This window comes from Parasteatoda tepidariorum, chromosome 1, assembly GCF_043381705.1.
Source record: "Parasteatoda tepidariorum isolate YZ-2023 chromosome 1, CAS_Ptep_4.0, whole genome shotgun sequence".
NCBI lineage: Eukaryota > Metazoa > Arthropoda > Arachnida > Araneae > Theridiidae > Parasteatoda > Parasteatoda tepidariorum.
This window is the reverse complement of record NC_092204.1, coordinates 59,699,518-59,718,782: the sequence shown is the minus strand read 5'-3', so window position 1 is coordinate 59,718,782 and position 19,265 is coordinate 59,699,518. Positions and strand designations below refer to the sequence as shown.

Genomic DNA, 19,265 nt, shown 5'->3' with positions numbered 1-19,265 from the left:
ATATTTAATCCCGATCTAACTCACCATCACTATATCGGTGTTCAAACTTCATAAAGTGTACTAAACAGTAAACGGAGAAAATAGCTTAAAATAATATAACCTGATCAAGTGATAACAGCTTTCCCCTAATTGTTTTGAAATATTATTTTATTTTATTTTGCAAAGCCAAACCTTTACAGCCCTCCTTGTGGCGATGTTTCGAACACAAAACCTGATAAAACTATTTTTTAATATGTTTTTAGTGGAAGCCAGCGTGGTGAAAACCGAAAAGAATTATATTGAGAGGCAAAGAAGTCATTCATTTACCAATGATTCTGTCACCTTCCAGAAGCTAAAAAAATCTGTAACCGTTTCTGCCTGGACTATTGACGATCCCATTGCCATCACTTTGCATTTTGTTGGCAAACTAGACTGTGATATTAAAAGCAAGGTATGATTTTGTTCCATTTCCTTATTATATAAATAAGCTTACCTTTTAAAACTAAAGTGAGTTTAGAAAATAAAAGCTTTACAATATTTGCTTGCATCGAGAAATTTTTTTACCAAAAAAAAGAAAATACGAATAAAATGTCTTTTTAATTGAGGTTTCTATCATAATTTTTTCTCCAATGGCCACTTGGGTAGTGACCTTTCGTCATACAGGTATCTGGAAGGCAGATTTGTTGGACACTGTTTCAGGGGCATCATATTAGGTGGACCACCGTTGCTCCCACAGTAATAACAGATGGTACAGAGAATGAAAAAAAAATCCATGACTTGTCCGGGATTCGAACCCAGAACCTTTCGGATGTAAGGCCAATTCCCTGACCCTTACATAGGCCGGATGGCAGGTTTCTATTATCTATACCTAAATTGTTTTACTTCGACCTTTCATTTAAAGACGATTGATTTTTTGGGGTATTTTATGACCCCAACAAATTTAGCGTGAACCAGTCACCATTTCGTGCACGGGGATCAAACTCACGACCTTTTGGACCTAAGCTCAACGCCTTACCAACCAGGCTATCCCGACCCACAAGTGTAAAGTGTGGTACACACATCGCGTCTTTAAAATTGTATATCTTTTAAAACAATCCTATTTTTCGCATTTTATGACTTATACTGCATCATTTGTCGAACAGCTTATTTTATTTTCTGTCACAAAAATAATTCCCATTGATTACAGTATGCTACTTAAATGATATATCATGTATACTACAAATGATATATCATGTCATTCTGACCGTGGTTCTTTTCGTACAGCCTTCTGAAAGTGGAATTTTAGCTACCATCTATCTGTAACCTTGAAATTTAGGAACCACTTGACTGTGGCAAAATATATAAATAGTTCTAAAATAATTCTACAAAATTCTAAAATATCAATGGTTTATTATATATATTTCCATTTGAAAGAGAAAATTATGTGTGTTTAAATGTTTCCACAGTGAGCTTTCCATACAGTAATAAAGTTTTTCATTAGTTCTCATTAGATCTCGTAATAAGATTATCATTATAAGCATAAATTACTGTTTTATTCCATGATGCATTTTCAGATAGCTGTGCAATGTGCTATTTACTACAGTGACGAATGTCTTACTAGTATTATCCACTCAACTGAAAAATGTCTAGAAGAAGAAAAGTACCATTGGAATGAAACCTTTAGTTTTGAGTTAGAGTTGCATCACTTACCTCGCATGGCCAAGTTATGCTTTTGTATATATGAAGTAAGCCCCACCCAGAAAAATGGACGTTTTAGAAAATGTCAGGTAAATATACACAACGCATCATTTCTTTTGGTTGTAAATTTACATCATTGAATAATAGAGGAACTTAGTAACATATGGTATAAAATTATCAAGTATAAGATGTTGTTCCATGATAAGTTCTTTGGAGTTTAAGGAGGTACTCGTTTTCCGTCGGTTTCCAAGTTGCTTCTCAATGGAGAGTAAATTGTTGTCTTTCTTTTGCAGATTTAGAATCGTAGGAAATGCATATTCACTTCACGATTAAGAACAATTTTTTAAAAAAAAACAAGTTTTGGAATAAAGTTGCGATAGTAACTGAGCAGAATTATTAAATTCAAAATTTTTTAAATAGAGTCCGAAGTACAAACCTGTATTTATAAAATGCAAAATTCTAGACTCTTCTAAATGAATATAATTTAATTTTAAAGTAATCATCTGTATATGACAATGATCATGAAACAAAGATGATTGCGAAGCATTTATGTTATTTGGGGAGAATAAAGAGGACCGCAGCCCTTGGTAAGTAAATATCTTTCTTGTATAGCAAACAACTATTTTGAAACGAACTATTTGATTAGCAGGCCTGCCTACTTTGTACAGTCGTTTAAAAAGATTTTAAAGTGATAGTAAGGTAATAATTTAAGTAGAAATAATTTCTGATGATTGTACTACTTCATAAGTACTTTAAGTCGTAAAACCTTAGAAAGCAAATATATCGTGCATCTATATTAGTTGTGGTGGTTAAAACAAATAAAAAAACTTTAAAATTCATATTTTTATATTAAAGCATGAATGATGGAAAAAACTTTTTTAATCACCGTTCTAGACGGTAGCTATGAATTGAACACACTTATTTTGCCGTTATATAGGTTTCATAAATATTGGGAATACAGGAAATATACACCGAAGAGCCATTACATTATGACCACCCTGCTAATAAAATGTAAAACCATCACCTTTAGCCCTCAAAACTGCTAGCACCAGCCGTGGCATTGGTTCCACAAGGTGCTGATAGGTAGTCTGAGATATCTGGTACCAAACGCTCACCAACTGGTCCTGCAATTCCCTCACATTGCGAGGGGGTAGCGTAGCAGCACGAATTTGGTTTTTTTAAGTAGGACCACAAATGCTCTATTGGATTAAGGTCAGACATGACTTGACATGATTGAATACATGATTGAAGACATGACTTGAAAGTCACTGGAATGTTCCTCGTACCAATCCTTGACGATTCGACTCTTATGACATGGTGCATTATCCTGTTGGTAAACACCATCCCCCGCAGGAAAAGCTGTTGAATGGGTGAACCTGGTCTACAACTATGTTCAAGCAGCTTACAGACGTCAGGGATTGTTCGATGAGGATTATGGGTCCTAATGTGCCCCATGAAAACATTGTTCCTGGGCGAGAAACCATGAAAACTTGGGCGAGCCCATTGTTATAGATGGAGGGTGGTCATAATGTAATAGCTCTTCAGTGTATATTTGTGTTGCCGTTTTATGGAAAGTTTGGGAAAGATTCGCTGGAGATTTTTAATGAGGAAAATAGTTTTTCAGAATATAAAAGAAAACGCATAAAATTATTGTCTAATAAATAAGAACGATTAAAGTTAATAAGTATATTTTCCTCTTGATCGATTGTGTAATGTAAAAAGATATTGTTTGCTAACCTATACAATATTTATTGATTTTTTTTTAATGCAGGACAAATTTGTGTGCCCTATTGCATGGGTGAACACAACGGTTTTTGATTACAAAGATAATCTTAAATCAACTCCTATAACATTATCTACTTGGTCTTACCCCCAAGAAATAGATGAAAATTCTGCCGTCATGATGAGACCCCTTGGCACGATTGCCCAAAATCCAAATCCAAAAAACAGCCCAGGCGCTTTATGTTTCTCATTCAAGAAATACCACACCACATTCCAAGTTGTATATCCTAACACCAGTGAGGTAAGTTTCCAATTATATATTTAAACCTCAGCTGATTGCACTGAAAACATGTTTTGTTTCTTGTAAATACGCAATTAATAAAATGGCTCTGAGTGAGTTTGCATCCAAAAGTGTGGTATTCATCTTTTCTCTTAAGTAGATTGCGTCCGTGTGATCGAAATAAATTCATTGTGTCTAAGAATGAATTTCTTGGTTTGCATTTCTAACCGATGCCAATAATTGACGGACCCGGAATTTTTTTTTCTTTCGCTTGATGTGCACGGACGCATAGTTATCTGCATCGAAATATCTGTTATTGTAACTAATTAAGATAACTAGTAATCGTAATTAATTTCGGATTTGGTTAGAGGGTAGATGCAAAAAAATCTGTTATTATATGATTTAGATATTGTAACTAGTCAAGATTAGGTAATTGAAAATAAATAATTTTAATGCTATGAAATTTTAGGGGTTTGATGGGCTTTGGGTATCTGCTTTATTTTAGGGGTTAGGCTAGACCGAACTTTTTCATCTTCTGTCTATTTTCTGGCAGTTTCCCCTTCAATCCTTTATTTTCGCAACATTTTATCGACTCGTGTCTGGTTTTTTGACTTATAAGGTGGCTGGACCTCAGAGTCCCTGTTCAGCGTGACATAAAGAAATGAGATATAACCATAATAAAGACATTAAATAAATAGAGATGCTCATATGAATGATGATTCCCTTGTTAGCGACATTAGTTCTTCACCACCTCTCCATATCACGTGGAAATGCATTTCACCTTAATTTACCCCTTTCACTCTCTCTCGACTACTGTGGTTTTTCTAGTTTTGCTTCTCGCCTTTATTTTTCATTTTTTCGTTAGCACTTTTACGTTTTTCTTTTCTTTTTTTTTTCTTTTTTTTTCAAATCACTTTTTTTCCCTTCTAAGAAGTCTTGAAAATAGGTACCTATTTTTTGAGACGATTGAAACATGACGACTGTTATTTGCTATTTATATATATATTTGAAGTGAATGATGTTTTTTATCAGGTAACATAATGATGACAGTTTATTAAAGATTAGATTAATACTGTTATAAGAGTAAACATTTCTCTCCATTCTTAACATCTTTCTGTTGCAGGTAAAAAAAATGCCGTAATTTTAGAATTCAAAACTTTTGAAATTTGATTAAGAATAATTTTGTCCGTTAATAATTGATATTTTTGAGTTATTTTTATTCATTTAGAACGTAGTTTCTAANTCGTTGAATAGAACTAGTGATCCTTCTACGACTGCTGATTCTTCTACAATTAACGTCGCAGGTTGCGAAGTTTAACTTCTTCCGCGCGGAGGGACTCCACGCACTATTTTTTTTTAGGGGTTAAGCTAGACCGAACCTTTGCATCTTCTATTTTCTTGGAGTTGTCCCTTCAATCCTTTATTTTCGCAAGCATTTTATTGACTTGTGATTGGTTTTTTGACTTATAAGGTGGCTGGACCTCAGGGTCCCTGTTCAACGTGACATAAAGAAATGAGACATAACCATAATAAAGACATTAAATAAATAGAGCTGCTCATATGGATTCCCTTGTTAACGACATTAGTTCCTCACCACCTCTCCATATCGCGTGGAAATGCATTTCACCTTGATTTACCCCTTTTTCTCTCTCTCGGCTACTGCGGTTTTTCTAGTTTTGTTTCTCGCCTTTATTTTTCATTTTTCCGTTAGCACTTTTTTCGTTTTTTTTTTTTCAAATCACTTTTTTTTTCCCTTCTGATTCACGTCTAAGAAGTCTTGAAAATAGGTACCTATTTTTTGAGGCGATTGAAACATGACGACTGTTATTTGCTATTTATATATATATATTTGAAGTGAATGATGTTTTTTATCCGGTAACATAATGATGACAGTTTATTAAAGATTAGATTAATACTGTTATAAGAGTAAACATTTCTCTCCATTCCTAACATCTTTCTGTTGCAGGTAAAAAAATGCCGTAATTTTAGAATTCAAAACTTTTGAAATTTGATTAAGAATAATTTTGTCCGTTAATAATTGATATTTTCGAGTTATTTTTATTCATTTAGAACGTAGTTTCTAACTGCAGTAATTTAAAACGATGCATGACATACCACATTAAGGATGCAAAACTCTAGTGTCTGTTTTGTTTTCCTCTTACCTGATAACTTCAACTTCGTAAATACCTCATTGTTTAAAAAGTTAGCTGAAAAAAAATGACCCAACGGTGCTATTTCAAGACATTTTGATAGAAGCTTAACGTTCTCGACAATTATCAGCTTAAAAATAAACAATAAAAACTCGTTGATTTATAAAGTGGACTTTTAGCCATTTAAAAAATGAAAGATTTTTCATAAAAGTTGGCACTTAAAGTGCACCAATTATTCATTCATACGATTATAATCTCTAAAGATTTACTTAATCGCTATTTTTTGCATTTTCTACTTTGATTAGATGTAAAATCGATAAGCTATTTTTTAGGTGTCACATATCATATTTCACGCTTAAAAAAAATTTTAAATCCTAACTTAGAAGAAAATATTCAAAAGTAGAAGCCACTTGAACAATTCATTAGCAAAATTCTCTCGTTAAATTTAATGGATCATCTGCATAATTTGGTCTGAATAGATTCTTAAGACTATTCTAAACGAATAACTCTCTCTATGGCTTCACTTTTTTTTTAAAAAAAATGCTTAATTCCATTTGAAATTTTAAAAAAAATTCTTTTCTTGTGTATAACTACTTTAGACATTATTGAAATTACACATTTGAAAAAACCGACTTGCTCATTCTGCGTTTAACGAAATGGACGTAGATCGATAGATGGGCTTTAAAAAATGGATATAGTAAATTGTAATTTGAAAAAAAAATAGACATATCTTGAAATATGTATTTGAAAATAGAGATGTGACCGGAAATTAGTGTTAAAAAAATTCGATATTCTTGAAATGTGCGTTTGAAAAAATGGACATAGCTCAAAATGTGTGTTTGAAAAAATAGACATAGCTCAAAATGCTCTTTTGAAAAAATGGACATAGCCTAAAATGCGTGTTTGCGAAATTGACAAAGCTATTTAAGAGTATGAGATTGAATTTCATTTTATTTTTTAATCTATTGTAAAGTCTGTTTTATTTTAAAAGAATTAAAGAGTGAATAAAATGATTAGCCGTAGTGATTAAAAAATTGAGGTAATTTCCGCATGAAAAGATTCCGCATGATCTTTTTTAAACAGTAACGCAAGTATAAAACATTTTGGTTCTTTCTTTAACATTAAAAAGGCGCTTTTTGTGTTATGCCCACTTTCATAGCTATGCATTTTGAGCTTTGTTCATATTTTTTTAGATGCGCATTTCATGCTAAGCCTGCTTCCTAAAATACGCATTTTGAGACAGGTCTATCTTTTCAAAAGCGTATTTCAAGTTATGCCTATTTTCTTAAACAACTATTTTGAGCCATATCCATTTTTTTTTCAAATTCACATAGTAAGCCGTGTTCATTTTCTTAAACGCGTATTTTTAGCTATATGTACTTTCTTAAATGTGTATTTTGAGCTATGTTCACTTTCTTAGAGGCGTATTTTGAGCTTTGTCCACTTTTTTGCTCATAGTTTGAGCACTGCCCATTTCCATGAATGCGTATTTTGGGTTATGTCTAATAAAGTGCTACTGATGAATCTTTTGTATTACACAATAATCAAACTTTATATTTTAGCTTGCATGAAATTATTTAAAAATACATGGTAACAGTTTTAAATGGATAAAATTTCCAAATCTGTCCCATCAGAGTAAACAAATATTATTCATAATATTTTGCCCTCTATCAGTTGACATTACATTTTCTATGTATGAAATCAAAGTTCATATTATTTTTTTTAAACGAATTAAAACTGAACAAAAATATACGGGCGATAGTTCCCTGTAATACTTTATTTATATTTTGTTAACAGTCAATTTTTGAATTAAGTAAAAAAATCTAAATGCCAACTATAAAAATAATTATAATAATAATTATGATTAAAATAAAATAAAAAGAACGATTTTAAAACCTATGATTGTGATATATTTTTTCTGAAATTGATATATATAAATATCCAACCTTGTTTATGATAGAATAAAAATTCGATATACTTAACAAAGTATAAATATTTTTCTTTTTTCAAGAAGAAACGTTAACTACCAAGTAACTCCTGACTAAAGTGGTTTTCCTCGTAAACTGCTGACCAAAAAGTAGTTTTACCTCACTTAGTTGATTACAATAAAAACAGGGCAGATTACGATCCGCCATTACTTACCCTAAAGTCTAGATTTATTAGACTTTGAAATATTGTCGCCATTTTTTGTTTCTTAGCAAGATTTGATTAGATTCAACACTATATAACACGAATTTTCTCTTAAATAATAAATATCATTTTAAAATTGGTTCTACAGAAAAAAAATATGAAAAAACTTTATTTTCCTGCAAAAGAATTTCTTGTGTTCAGAACAACAAAAAATGGAAATTTTTTTGTCATGATGGAAACATACAAAATGTTGGGTTTCTCTTTATTTAAAGACTATATTTCACATCAATAATAAATTTTAATTAAAATTCTACAAATTATACCTCTTATGCATGAAGTTTTCGTTTGAGTTTTAAAAAATATTTAGATGCTATGAGCCCATTTAGCATCTCAAGATTGTGGTGCAATTTTAGAAAATTTTGACATGCATAATCTAAAATTGGAGTCTAAGTGAGTATATACACTTTCGTGGTACATATTATCAATAAAGTTTTAATCCTGGAAAAAAATGAATATTCATATTTCATTTATAAGGTATAAAAGAAGAATTAAAATACCACCGTCCTTTCCAGTAATTTAATATACCTACCCTTCAAACAAAACATCAGATTTTCACTTTGTTCTGCAATCCTTTATTTCAGTGTTTCCCAAACTTATGAGTTTTGTGTACCCTTTCTAAATTTTTCGTAGCGCATTGTACTACTAATAAAAGAAATTAATATATTTTTTAAAAATATGTTTTTTTTTCGTTCTAAATTTTGTTAATAAGTTTATTTGCATCAGTGATAAGGATGATATTGTTTTTGCTGTGATAACAGCTGTTGTGATAAAAAAAATTGCACAAAAGTTAAAAAAACCCATCTAGCTGCTGACACCACTAATTATTAACTGTTAACTCTGCAAAAAATAGCCAATAAAAAAATACATAATCGTAAATTTTCATGGTTAGCTTTGTTTTTAAATAAGTTGCAAGATATTTCGCATAAGAGCGCGTACCCCTGCTAAACTGTTCCCGTACCTCGCACCCCTGAGGGTACGCGTACCACACTTTAGGAAACACTGCTCTATTTACTTCCAAAGAGATCATATTCTTTCAACTATGTTGAATGGTCTGCCACCTGGTGTGGTTTCCAAGAAGCTCTTGGAGTCCTCAAATGAGGATTACATGCAAATTACGGCACATATGGAAATTTGAATAATATGGGGCCAAAAATATATATGTTCTTATATGTGGCCTATATGCATGAAAGGGTTAACGACAAGGAACCTAGAAATGTGTAATATTGCGATTGTTTACCATGTGAATAAATCTCACTGACTGCGGGTACGTGGTAAAAATAAATTTCATTATTAGATTTATGAGCAGACAGTAATTTGTCCATCATATCGCTCATGGGCTGCAATAGCGGCACAACTCAAAAAATCAAATTTTAAGATAAGTGGGTTTAAAGTTTTCATTGCTAAACAAAATGCATAAGAAATGCTTTTGTTTGCTTCATTATGAGTTGTGCTAGCATTGCTGCTGAAAGAATGTGTATTTTCATATTCTCCCCTGCTCTTAGACCAAAACGCGTGTTTTTTGAGTTGCGCCACTATTGCAGCCCATGAGCGATATTATGCAAGAAAAAATTCTACTCAACACTGTATTAACAAAAGAGTGAAGAAAATTTTTTTTAAAGTTTACAGTATTACGAAGAAAAAAAGAAAAAAAAAGCGACGTTTCCATCATACTGGGGGCTCAATTATGTAGAAAACAATACTCTCAAACCAGGCAGAAAATTTAATTTTCTTTTCTGAAAAATTGTTATATAGTGTTATTCAGTATAAACATAAGACTATATATTAAAATCAGATAAAGATAAAAGACTTTATATATATATCAGATAATCGGGAGAAAAAATATACATTAATTACATTAATGAATCAATAAATGTATTTAGCCACATGTGAATAAAATGAAATTCGTGTGATAAATGCATTGAAAAGTATTCTGTTTTTTTGTCATATTTTTTTTCTCTCGATAGTATGGTGGAAAATTTAAATATTGAAATTTTATTGACAATATCATTATATTTCAGATTTTGGAATATGCAAAAGAAGAAACTAGTTTAACCAATGGCAGTATGGTGAGTTTCATGAACTTCAGATTGCCAACATAAATTTAATATGATGTGAATGTATATCAATGTCAATCTTATATCGTTTCAAATGTTTAACAAATTTAAGTTAAGCCTTTTGCTTAAAAAATCAGCAACATTTGTTTTCAGATATTTTACGAATGAGACAAAGTACATCTTTTAACTAAAACATAACTAGAGTAAGATTGTTTTGGGGATCTGAAAAAAAAAGGAAAGTCTGATTGTTTTTCAGATCACCTCTCCTCAGAAATATTTAAATTTTATGTAATTTAAAAATTTTGTTTTAAATCAAGTCTGTTTTGATGCAAACTAATTTTCATTAAGTTTGGTAAATAAGCATGACTAGTTTTCATCCTCAGTAAAAAAACTTTTGCGTAAATTAAAAGTGACATTTCGAATCAAGTCTGTCATGAATCGGTTGTGTTTGAATATATATTTAATTTTCTCAATCCAGCCTCAAGCCAGCAAATCCTATTTGCAACAACTGAGACAGATTTGTGAAAAAGATTCCCTGTACCAACTGCATGAGCAGGATAAGCAATTGATGTGGTTTCTTCGCAATGACTGTTGTGAGCAACTTCCGAATTCGTTGCCGAAGCTTCTGAGGTGCGTCAAGTGGAATGACAGACGAGAAATCGCTCAGGTACATTCTATTCATTATCTTAAGATTAGAACGTCCCAACAAGAGCGTAAAATTTAATTTCCGAACAAAATTATTAAAATTTTTTCATGAAATTTTTTATTTAATCATAAAGTGGACAGATAATAATCTAACCTATTAGTGGGGGAGGGAGTTTTTAAGTTAATTAGAATCTTTCTTGATCCTGACCAAATTAATATTATTTTGCCATGTTTTTTTAATTTAGAAGGTCTCGTCAATTAAAATTACTGAGTGACAATCCTTGAAAGTTTTTGGAGATGATGAGTGGAGGTCCATCTGCAGTTGGTAACAAACATTCAACTAGTAAACCGCAGACCACCGTTTGGAGAACGCTGGTCTAATGCTCTATCGGTGACTTTACGGTTGCGAGGTTAAACTATTTCAAGTAGTGGTATAGGGTAAACATTTAGAGCAAGTTTTGACTCAGATCCCGCGAGAGAAGTTATTATTCAGCCCATAGCAGCAGACAGACTCAATGATGGGAAGAGTTCTTTGGTTAGGCAGACTGTACAAGAGGTCTAATAATGCCTCCAATCATTTCAAATCCAAACAACGACATTTTTAGCAGATGCATATTCTTCGGTTTTTCCTTATATGAATACAACATATTTACTTGTCTACTTTATGGTTAAATAAAAATTTGGTATAAAATGAAAAAAAAAAGCTGTATTTTGTTTAGAGTTAATATTTCGCCCGTTTTTAGTGGAACTACATGTAAACTTTGAAAAGAAAAAGATTAGACAATATCCTAGATAATTTTTTATAAAATGCATTGGTTATTTTTTCATGTTTGTAACTATATACAAATTGTAAGTTTAATGTTATTTAATAAAACGTTTCAAATTTGCACTTAAATGTCATCAACTGGCACTCCTTCTAACATTGTAAGCATTCGAAGATGGCGTGGAGAATATATAAATACAGTCTAACGATGTCCGTTATATACAATCAGTAAGTGCATACAAAACAAGTTAGCTTGGAGGTAAGAATAAAAGGAGCCAATCTAGCGTCTCGCGGGTGACAGAATTCACCATATTGTTTAGTCCCAAAACCCAGGGTCAAACACTCTCTACTATTTTAATTTAAAGACATATTTTTATTCTCCACTATGCAACTGCACTTATGAACACAATTTATGTTTGAAAAAAGTGCTTTTCTCTTTTCTTCTTTACTTCGTCATTAATTTCAACTGAAACTTATTTCGATGCATGCGATCAGTAAGCAAAATAATAAACGAAACAATTGAATAAATTTTGAAAATGAACAAATTTCAATGCATGAGAGGCATAAAAGTTCAAGTTTCTACAGGTGTGAGCCAACTTAAAAGGGCAGTCAAAGATTATCTTCGTGTTTCGCTACACCTTTGGTGCTTACATCTTGTTTAAAATACATGTTACAAATTTTCTAGTACTGCTGTCTGGAGTCTGCCCGACAATATCACGGGGCATGAGAAATAGAGGGCGAAACTTCACAACATAATTTTGACGGGAGAAATAAGGAAGGGGTTAACAAGGATTCTAAAAATATTTAATGATGAATCATCTCTATTTATGAATAAAATAATTTCAGATGACGCAACTAATGGAGGTTTGGCCTCAGTTAACGCCTTACAAAGCATTAGAATTGCTAGACTATGCTTACCCTGATTGTAGGGTACGAAGTTTTGCTGTGAAATGTTTGGAGAAAATCACTGACGAAGAACTCTCACTTTACCTACTACAGCTGGTACAGGCTTTGAAGCATGAATCTTACTTACAAAACAGCTTAGTCGAATTTCTGTTGGAAAGAGCTTTGAAGAACAGACACATTGGACATAGGCTGTTTTGGCTGCTCAGGTGAGATATTAATTGAATTTATCTGTATTTTTAAAAACATTTTCTGCTAAATCGATAGTGTTTCCATGTATTTTTCCTTGTTATTGTCATTAATTAGCGCGTAATAAAATGTCTACGTTTGTGCCCTTGCTATATATGAACTATCATATTGTACCTTTTTTCCCTTCAATTCGGTATTGTATTTGGTAATTGCAAAAGTGCAATTATTATTTTCCACCAAATTATTTATTGCAAATTTGTATGGCAATATTAAATAGAATGAAAATTTCAATTACAACTTTTTTCAAATAGACTGAAATAATTTTTCACAGATTTAAAACAAAAAAACGTTAGGTGGATCCATTTCAAAAGGCGTGGGTAGAGTTTTCTAGAGGTGATAGAAGTTTATTTGGAGAGTAATGTGTTCTACGTTTTAGGTTTGACCTAAATAAAATTATTTTTCATATCTATTCATCTATTTAAATTCGGTTTTTAGAAGTTTTGTATATTATTTCCCATTTTAGTTTTCAGTTTATTTTATATCCAAAAATAATCAAAATTTTAAGTATTGATAAGAGGATGATAATATTTATTTTTACTATTTAAAAAACTATTGTTACTTGTATAGTCATCAACATAAAGCTGTATTTAAAATGTAGGTATGCTAACTGGACGCATATTGGTAAAATTTGGACTGGTGCTTAGTTTTATTTGGCTATAATATGGCAATAAATGCTGTTTATATCAATCAGCAAATGATTGAATCTTGTAATTTACGTTAGGAACGGAACTTTAATAAAGATTTAAGTGCTCTAGCTAATCAGAAAGTCATAGAAATTCTGATTTCATGATTCCACCGTCACAGACGCAAAAGCAAGCGAATTAAAACTTGATGACTATTTTTTTTATTAATCAAGTACTTAAAAACGGGGTGCTACGCAAATTAAGAACTTTGTTTCCATTGCTGAGTAATAGTTTGAGCATTGTTAAATCATACACAGTTGTTGATCGTGCAATTCCTCGTTTTGATTATCAGAATTAGTAGCTTTAATCATGCGATATATATGACGCCCGGTGGCTGAGCGGTAGTGCTTCGCGCTGTCGTGCCACAGGTCCCTGGTTCGATCCTCGGGCCGGGCAAGGTTGACTCAGTCTTTCATCCCTTCAATGGGTCGATAAATGGGTACCAAGCATGCTTGGGTTCCGCGTTCGGCTGACCACCTAACCGNGGTCTTCGCGCTGTCGTGCCACAGGTCCCTGGTTCGATCCTCGGGCCGGGCAAGGTTGACTCAGTCTTTCATCCCTTCAGTGGGTCGATAAATGGGTGAACAATACAACTGAACACTGGGGGTTCCGCCTTCGGCTGACCACCTAACCGGAACATCTGCTTCTGCACCCCAGAGCCCAGGGTCAAGAAAACTGAGATGGGCACAGTTGGCCTTGGCCCTCTATGGGCTGTTGCGCCACTGAGTTNTTTTTTTTTTTTTTTTTTTTTTAGTTTAATCATGCGATATAACATCATTTTCAGTCAAACGTTTATACCAACAAGCCCATAGCCATCCGCGCCTTGAATTTGGAAATCTAGAGCTACATCAATGAAATTAGCACATTCATGCGTAATTGTCATCGAAATTTTTAACAAAAGAGTACTCTGAGCTAGCGAAACCGTGTGTGCCGTTTATCCTCTGTGCTGTTCCATACTTAACTCTATGCTGTATACTTTAGCATTTAATAAACATGTCTGAATCTTTAGTCAGAAATCTGTGTTTTCTATCAAAATTTTGGGACACTCTATGCTTAGAAATTTCACCTCACTCAAAGTTGTGACTTAATAGTTTTCAGGAATCAATTTCTCGAAAATTGTCAATTACTATTTTTTGCCTAAAAAATTTTAAGCACAAATTTTATGTAAGCATTAAATAAACTACTAATTGTAATAAAATATCCGAATTATAAACTTTTAGATCTGAGACTGATTTTCCAGAGGCATCTTTAAGATTCAGGTTAATACTAGAAGCTTATTGTAGAAGCTTACCGTCTCATTTAGAATCTCTTGAAAAACAAGTGGAAGCTTTAAGAAAGTTGAGATCTGCCAACAATGACGTGATGGGTAAAGTGTATGTTAAGAAGGTGAGTCACTTAGCTTGATTAAAAACTTTGTTAATAATAACATTAACACTATCTAAAACTTTAACAGTTTCTTTTCTTTCAATTATGAAAAATTTGATTAATTTATAAGATGATTGCTAAAGTTCGTACGTATTGAAATTGATTGAAATACAACATATTTTCATATTCATTCACTAACTGAATTTATTCTATCATATTCTATAATTATCTCTTAAAATTTTAAAACAATTTTGATTTTTTGTTTGAAGGTTTTTTTGTTGATACTCTTTTACCAAGAAAAAAGTTGAGTTGAGAGACACGAGTAATTTTAACTCGAACATGTTGAAAATAATGATAACATGTTAAAAATAATTTCTTAGATTTTAAAAAGTACAAATGGTTTAAGTATTTAAGAAAGTAGTTAGTTTTTTTTAAATAAAATGTTTATTTGATTATATCTCCCCTCTGATTAAAGTCATTAAAATCAATAAATAATTCACAGCTTTTGCATATTTTTATGAGCCCAAACAATATAGTGTTTGGTCACTGCACTGCAGGTGACCAGCAAAGCTGGTTTGCAGGTTATCTTGGCCTTCTGCGTAATAAAATATTCCCAGGTCAAAGGACCTCGGATTGTCCAAGGATCCAGGCCCATCGAACCCGGAACCAACGAGCCGCCATCCACAAGCCTTGCGTGAGGCTTCCGTGCATCGAGTGCTCAATTCTACAACCCTACAGACCCACTAAGCCTGTCTGTCAAGGTATGCTGAAAAGGAAGAGATTAGTACAACAATAATAAGAAAGCAATATTTAGTTAAAGCAATTAAAGTTAATCTAGTTTATGATGAGGTAAGCTAAGTTACTTAGTTAATTTAATTTAATTCTATAAGAAAAAGAGGAGAGAGTATACTGTTTTACGTAAACGTGAATCCAGAAGAAAAAAAAAGCAAAAGAGCTTTCGTTTTCCGTTTTGCCATGGTAAGACTAATGGCTGATTCCATGGAAATAGCCAGACACTTTCTGTGTAGTTCTATTACACCTTGTGTGATAGGACCAAGTGTAGTAGGACTACAGCAGCTTATAGTTGGAGATTTGGTGAATACGACACGAAAAAAGGAGAAAAAGAGGAATTTAAAAACGCCAGCAGATCTTGAGAGCATATTGGAGCATAAGCAATTAAGCTGTCATCCCCGGCGTACTGCCAGTTGATGAACATACCCTTTTCCCCAGTGAATTGAAAACTGGCCCACTTCCTCCAGACAGGTTTAACTTGAATATAATGTTTGGATAAGACTTTAAATATTGAAAAATTTAATCGAAACACTTTCTTTTTCATAGAGGGCAATAACTAAAACTTCGAAAAAAATTTGAGCTGTAAGATTTTACATCGATTTAATCTACGTAATTTTAAATAAAGAATCTGAAATTTGAAGGGAATTGATTAGATAGCTTTTAAGTAATTAAAATTTGAAAATACTGCTTCTTTAAAATAGAACTTTCAACAGCTATTTTGGTTTAAATTATTACGACCATACTTCTAAACTGTGCTTACTTTCATATTTTGAGAGTCAAGAATTGAAATCTGTCAAGAAAGGTAACTTTATTCATTTTATTTACGAAAACTTAACGTAATAGCCATTAATAACAGTTTCAAACTAATATTTCATAAAGATAAGAACCTTTGAAAAATAGCCCAAAGAAGGCCGTGAAGATTGGTTTTGCTTTATCAAAAATACTTTTTTGTGCATTAAAATAATTTTGCAGGCAAAAGAGTAAATGAAAAGGTAAATTGACAATTGTGGGTATAAAATAAATGGAGAAATTAATTTTTTTTTCACTGACCAAAATGTGGTCAAGTTGCTTGAATTTTAACATTTAATCAGATTATTTGTTCTTCACACTTTTCTGCAATCTCAATGTTATAGCAATACTTTTATTATTTATTTGCTAGATCCAGCACGAACTTTTGCAATCTAGATTTTGCAATGCTAGAATGCTGTATTCGAAATATTTTTTTTACAAATATATAAAAATTAGGATTGAGATTGTTTCAATCAAAGAAAAAATGTAGTACAGAACTTTTTAAATGTTTTAATTATATTCTTTAAAAACGTATTTTAAGACAGTAATAAATCAGTAATTTTAAAAAAATGATAACAAATTTCTGATTTAGTGCCATGGATAATACGACAACTTCGATTTTAAAAAGATGTCAAGAAACTATTTAGTACAAAATACGTATGCATATGCATATGTATGCAAATATTGTGCACGTTACTTCATCAAAAGCATTAAAAAGCTTTGTCAATTTTTTTATCAAAGATCATACATCAAAAATATGGTATATATGTCTCATATATTTTATCTCAAGGAGCTTAAACATGACAGCCTTTTTTAAATTTTTATACAGAAATAAATAATATGTTTGACAATCAATAAAAAGAAATTTTTAGATCCTTATTACAATAAAGATTCAATATTGCTAGTTGAGTTACTGTATATGGGGTTTAATCACGAAACGTTTGAATATTGAAAAAAAAACTATAAATGCCTCTATAGGTTTTGAACTGCTCTTAAGTGTGGCAGTATGTAGTTTTGAACATATTTCAAACTGATATTATGCTTGTATAGGTATTGAACAAACTTAACAAAAATTCAGCAAAATTTTAAAAAGCCTTAATTTCGCATGCATTAGGTATTATGAAAGCTCTATTTTAATTTTTGTAACATAAAACGTCATAATAAATAAAATAGTTTGATTATTATTGTAAAAACATCAGTGTGTGTGTGCAAGATGTTTCATTACGACTACAGTTAAGATAAATTTTTCAAAACATAGTAAAATATCTAGGGGAAAAACGCTCATTGGTTGCAAATTAATATTTAATAAGGAAAAACTTAGTTTTGATCAATAATTAATCCCCAATAAAAGCAAAGAAGGGATTAGAGTCATTTAAATTCAGGATATTTGTGGGTGAAACTTACAGGAATTTCCTAGCTAATGCGTTTCAATTTTACTTCATAAATAAATTGGAAGCTATTATTCTGACAGTTTAGCAGTCAAAAATTGGGGTCCCTTAATGTTAATTCCCATTCTTTCGCACTAAACAGTGGGAAAAAGTTGTAAAACCAAAATCTAAATACCAGGCCGAAAATTCATATATTATGCTCAAGATAAAAATTTAAAATCCGCCGATTAAGAAGGATATTTAATTAGATGATTTACGTTTTTATATCTGATATCGCGATTTAAAATATTCTCTGTAAAAATATTTTATTAAGGCCTATTTAATTTAAGCCCCTCCAACCTGCAAAATTGCATCTAAGTACGCAGAAATCCAACCATTTGATCAAAAGTTAATTGGATATATGATTTTTGTTTCTCACGCTGAATATAGTTTTCTATATTTAATTTTGACAAGGATTCTAAAATTAAGAGCGTTCATTACGGAAAATTCTCTATAAGTTACTAATATTGAAGTAAGTTGTAAGTTTTATTATTTTTTTAGGAAGGAAGGGAGAAACTAAAATCTAAAATTCAGAAGTTATTGGGTAAAAGTCATAAAAATCCTTTCTGCAATCTTCATAATCCTTTGGATCCCAGATTCAAATTTGGAAGAATCAAGTAAATATTTCTTCATATTTTTATTTTAACTAACTCATTACTTATTTCCTGGTAATTGATTTACTGTATGAACTTAACCAAAAATTTGATGAACTATTGGGTGACAACTTCTGACGCTCTTTAACTCTCGAAGATAGTTACGCAATCTTATATGATTTACTTTACAAACCGTGCAAACCTAACTTTGCAAACCTACTTTTGCAAACCTACTATGTAAAACCCATTTGAAATATGTATTTAAACAAAAAATTACAATTGTAAGTCAATTTTACGTAATTAAAAAAAATATTAAACTAAAATAAATGACATGCAATCGGAAACTTGCAGAAACAAAACAATAATTAAGCTTGTAAAAAACAATTGCTATTGAAGATTCACAACTTTGTACAAAATATAGTTTCAACTTTCAGAACTTTGAGCTGCCACTGTTAAATGATCGAACTATTCAGAAGTTTAACTGCATAAGTATAAATTAAACATAATATTGAACACTTTGTATGCTGATATGAACTATTCGCTTTTAACTTGTCAATTCTTCCAAACTTATTGATCAGTTTGTTCTGTCTTTCTTTGTTGTCCACTCGAGAAAAGAACTTTCATTCAGAAATTTATAAATATGTACGTTTACGCTGATGCTTATCACAGCTCACACGCTTGATATATCGATTTTTATTGCAAACACGAAAAAAAAATTGCTAACTTTCTTTGTTACTGTGTAAGAGAAATATATTTACGCAAAGTTTGCAAATTGAATTTTTCTATGACACTAAAATTTTAAAGACCAAGAATTTTTTTTTCGAACTTTAAATTTAGTTGGTAAAGTATAATTTGTTGAATTCTATTTCAAAAATTTTTTGAAATTGTAATAGTAGATTAACTCAGAAATTGTATTATTTTTAAGGCATTATAGAAACGCAAAGAAGAAAAAAAAATTGAGAATTTAAACCGAATTTTGTTTTTTTAGTGAAATTATACTATCG

At 31.4% G+C, this 19,265-nt stretch overlaps 1 protein-coding gene across 2 annotated transcripts in view; it reads left to right on the top strand.

Annotated features, from left to right (window-relative positions):
• The window catches only part of LOC107454170 (phosphatidylinositol 3-kinase 92E), a 65,717-nt gene that overhangs the window by 37,415 nt on the left and 9,037 nt on the right, over window positions 1–19,265 (top strand). For both annotated transcript variants that reach the window (XM_043053017.2, XM_043053025.2), the window contains exons 7-14: window positions 243–430; window positions 1,533–1,745; window positions 3,428–3,679; window positions 10,017–10,064; window positions 10,531–10,719; window positions 12,307–12,572; window positions 14,516–14,681; window positions 18,170–18,285. In XM_043053017.2, the coding sequence (XP_042908951.1) occupies window positions 243–430; window positions 1,533–1,745; window positions 3,428–3,679; window positions 10,017–10,064; window positions 10,531–10,719; window positions 12,307–12,572; window positions 14,516–14,681; window positions 18,170–18,285 (1,438 nt within the window). The remainder of the gene's footprint in view (window positions 1–242; window positions 431–1,532; window positions 1,746–3,427; window positions 3,680–10,016; window positions 10,065–10,530; window positions 10,720–12,306; window positions 12,573–14,515; window positions 14,682–18,169; window positions 18,286–19,265) is intronic.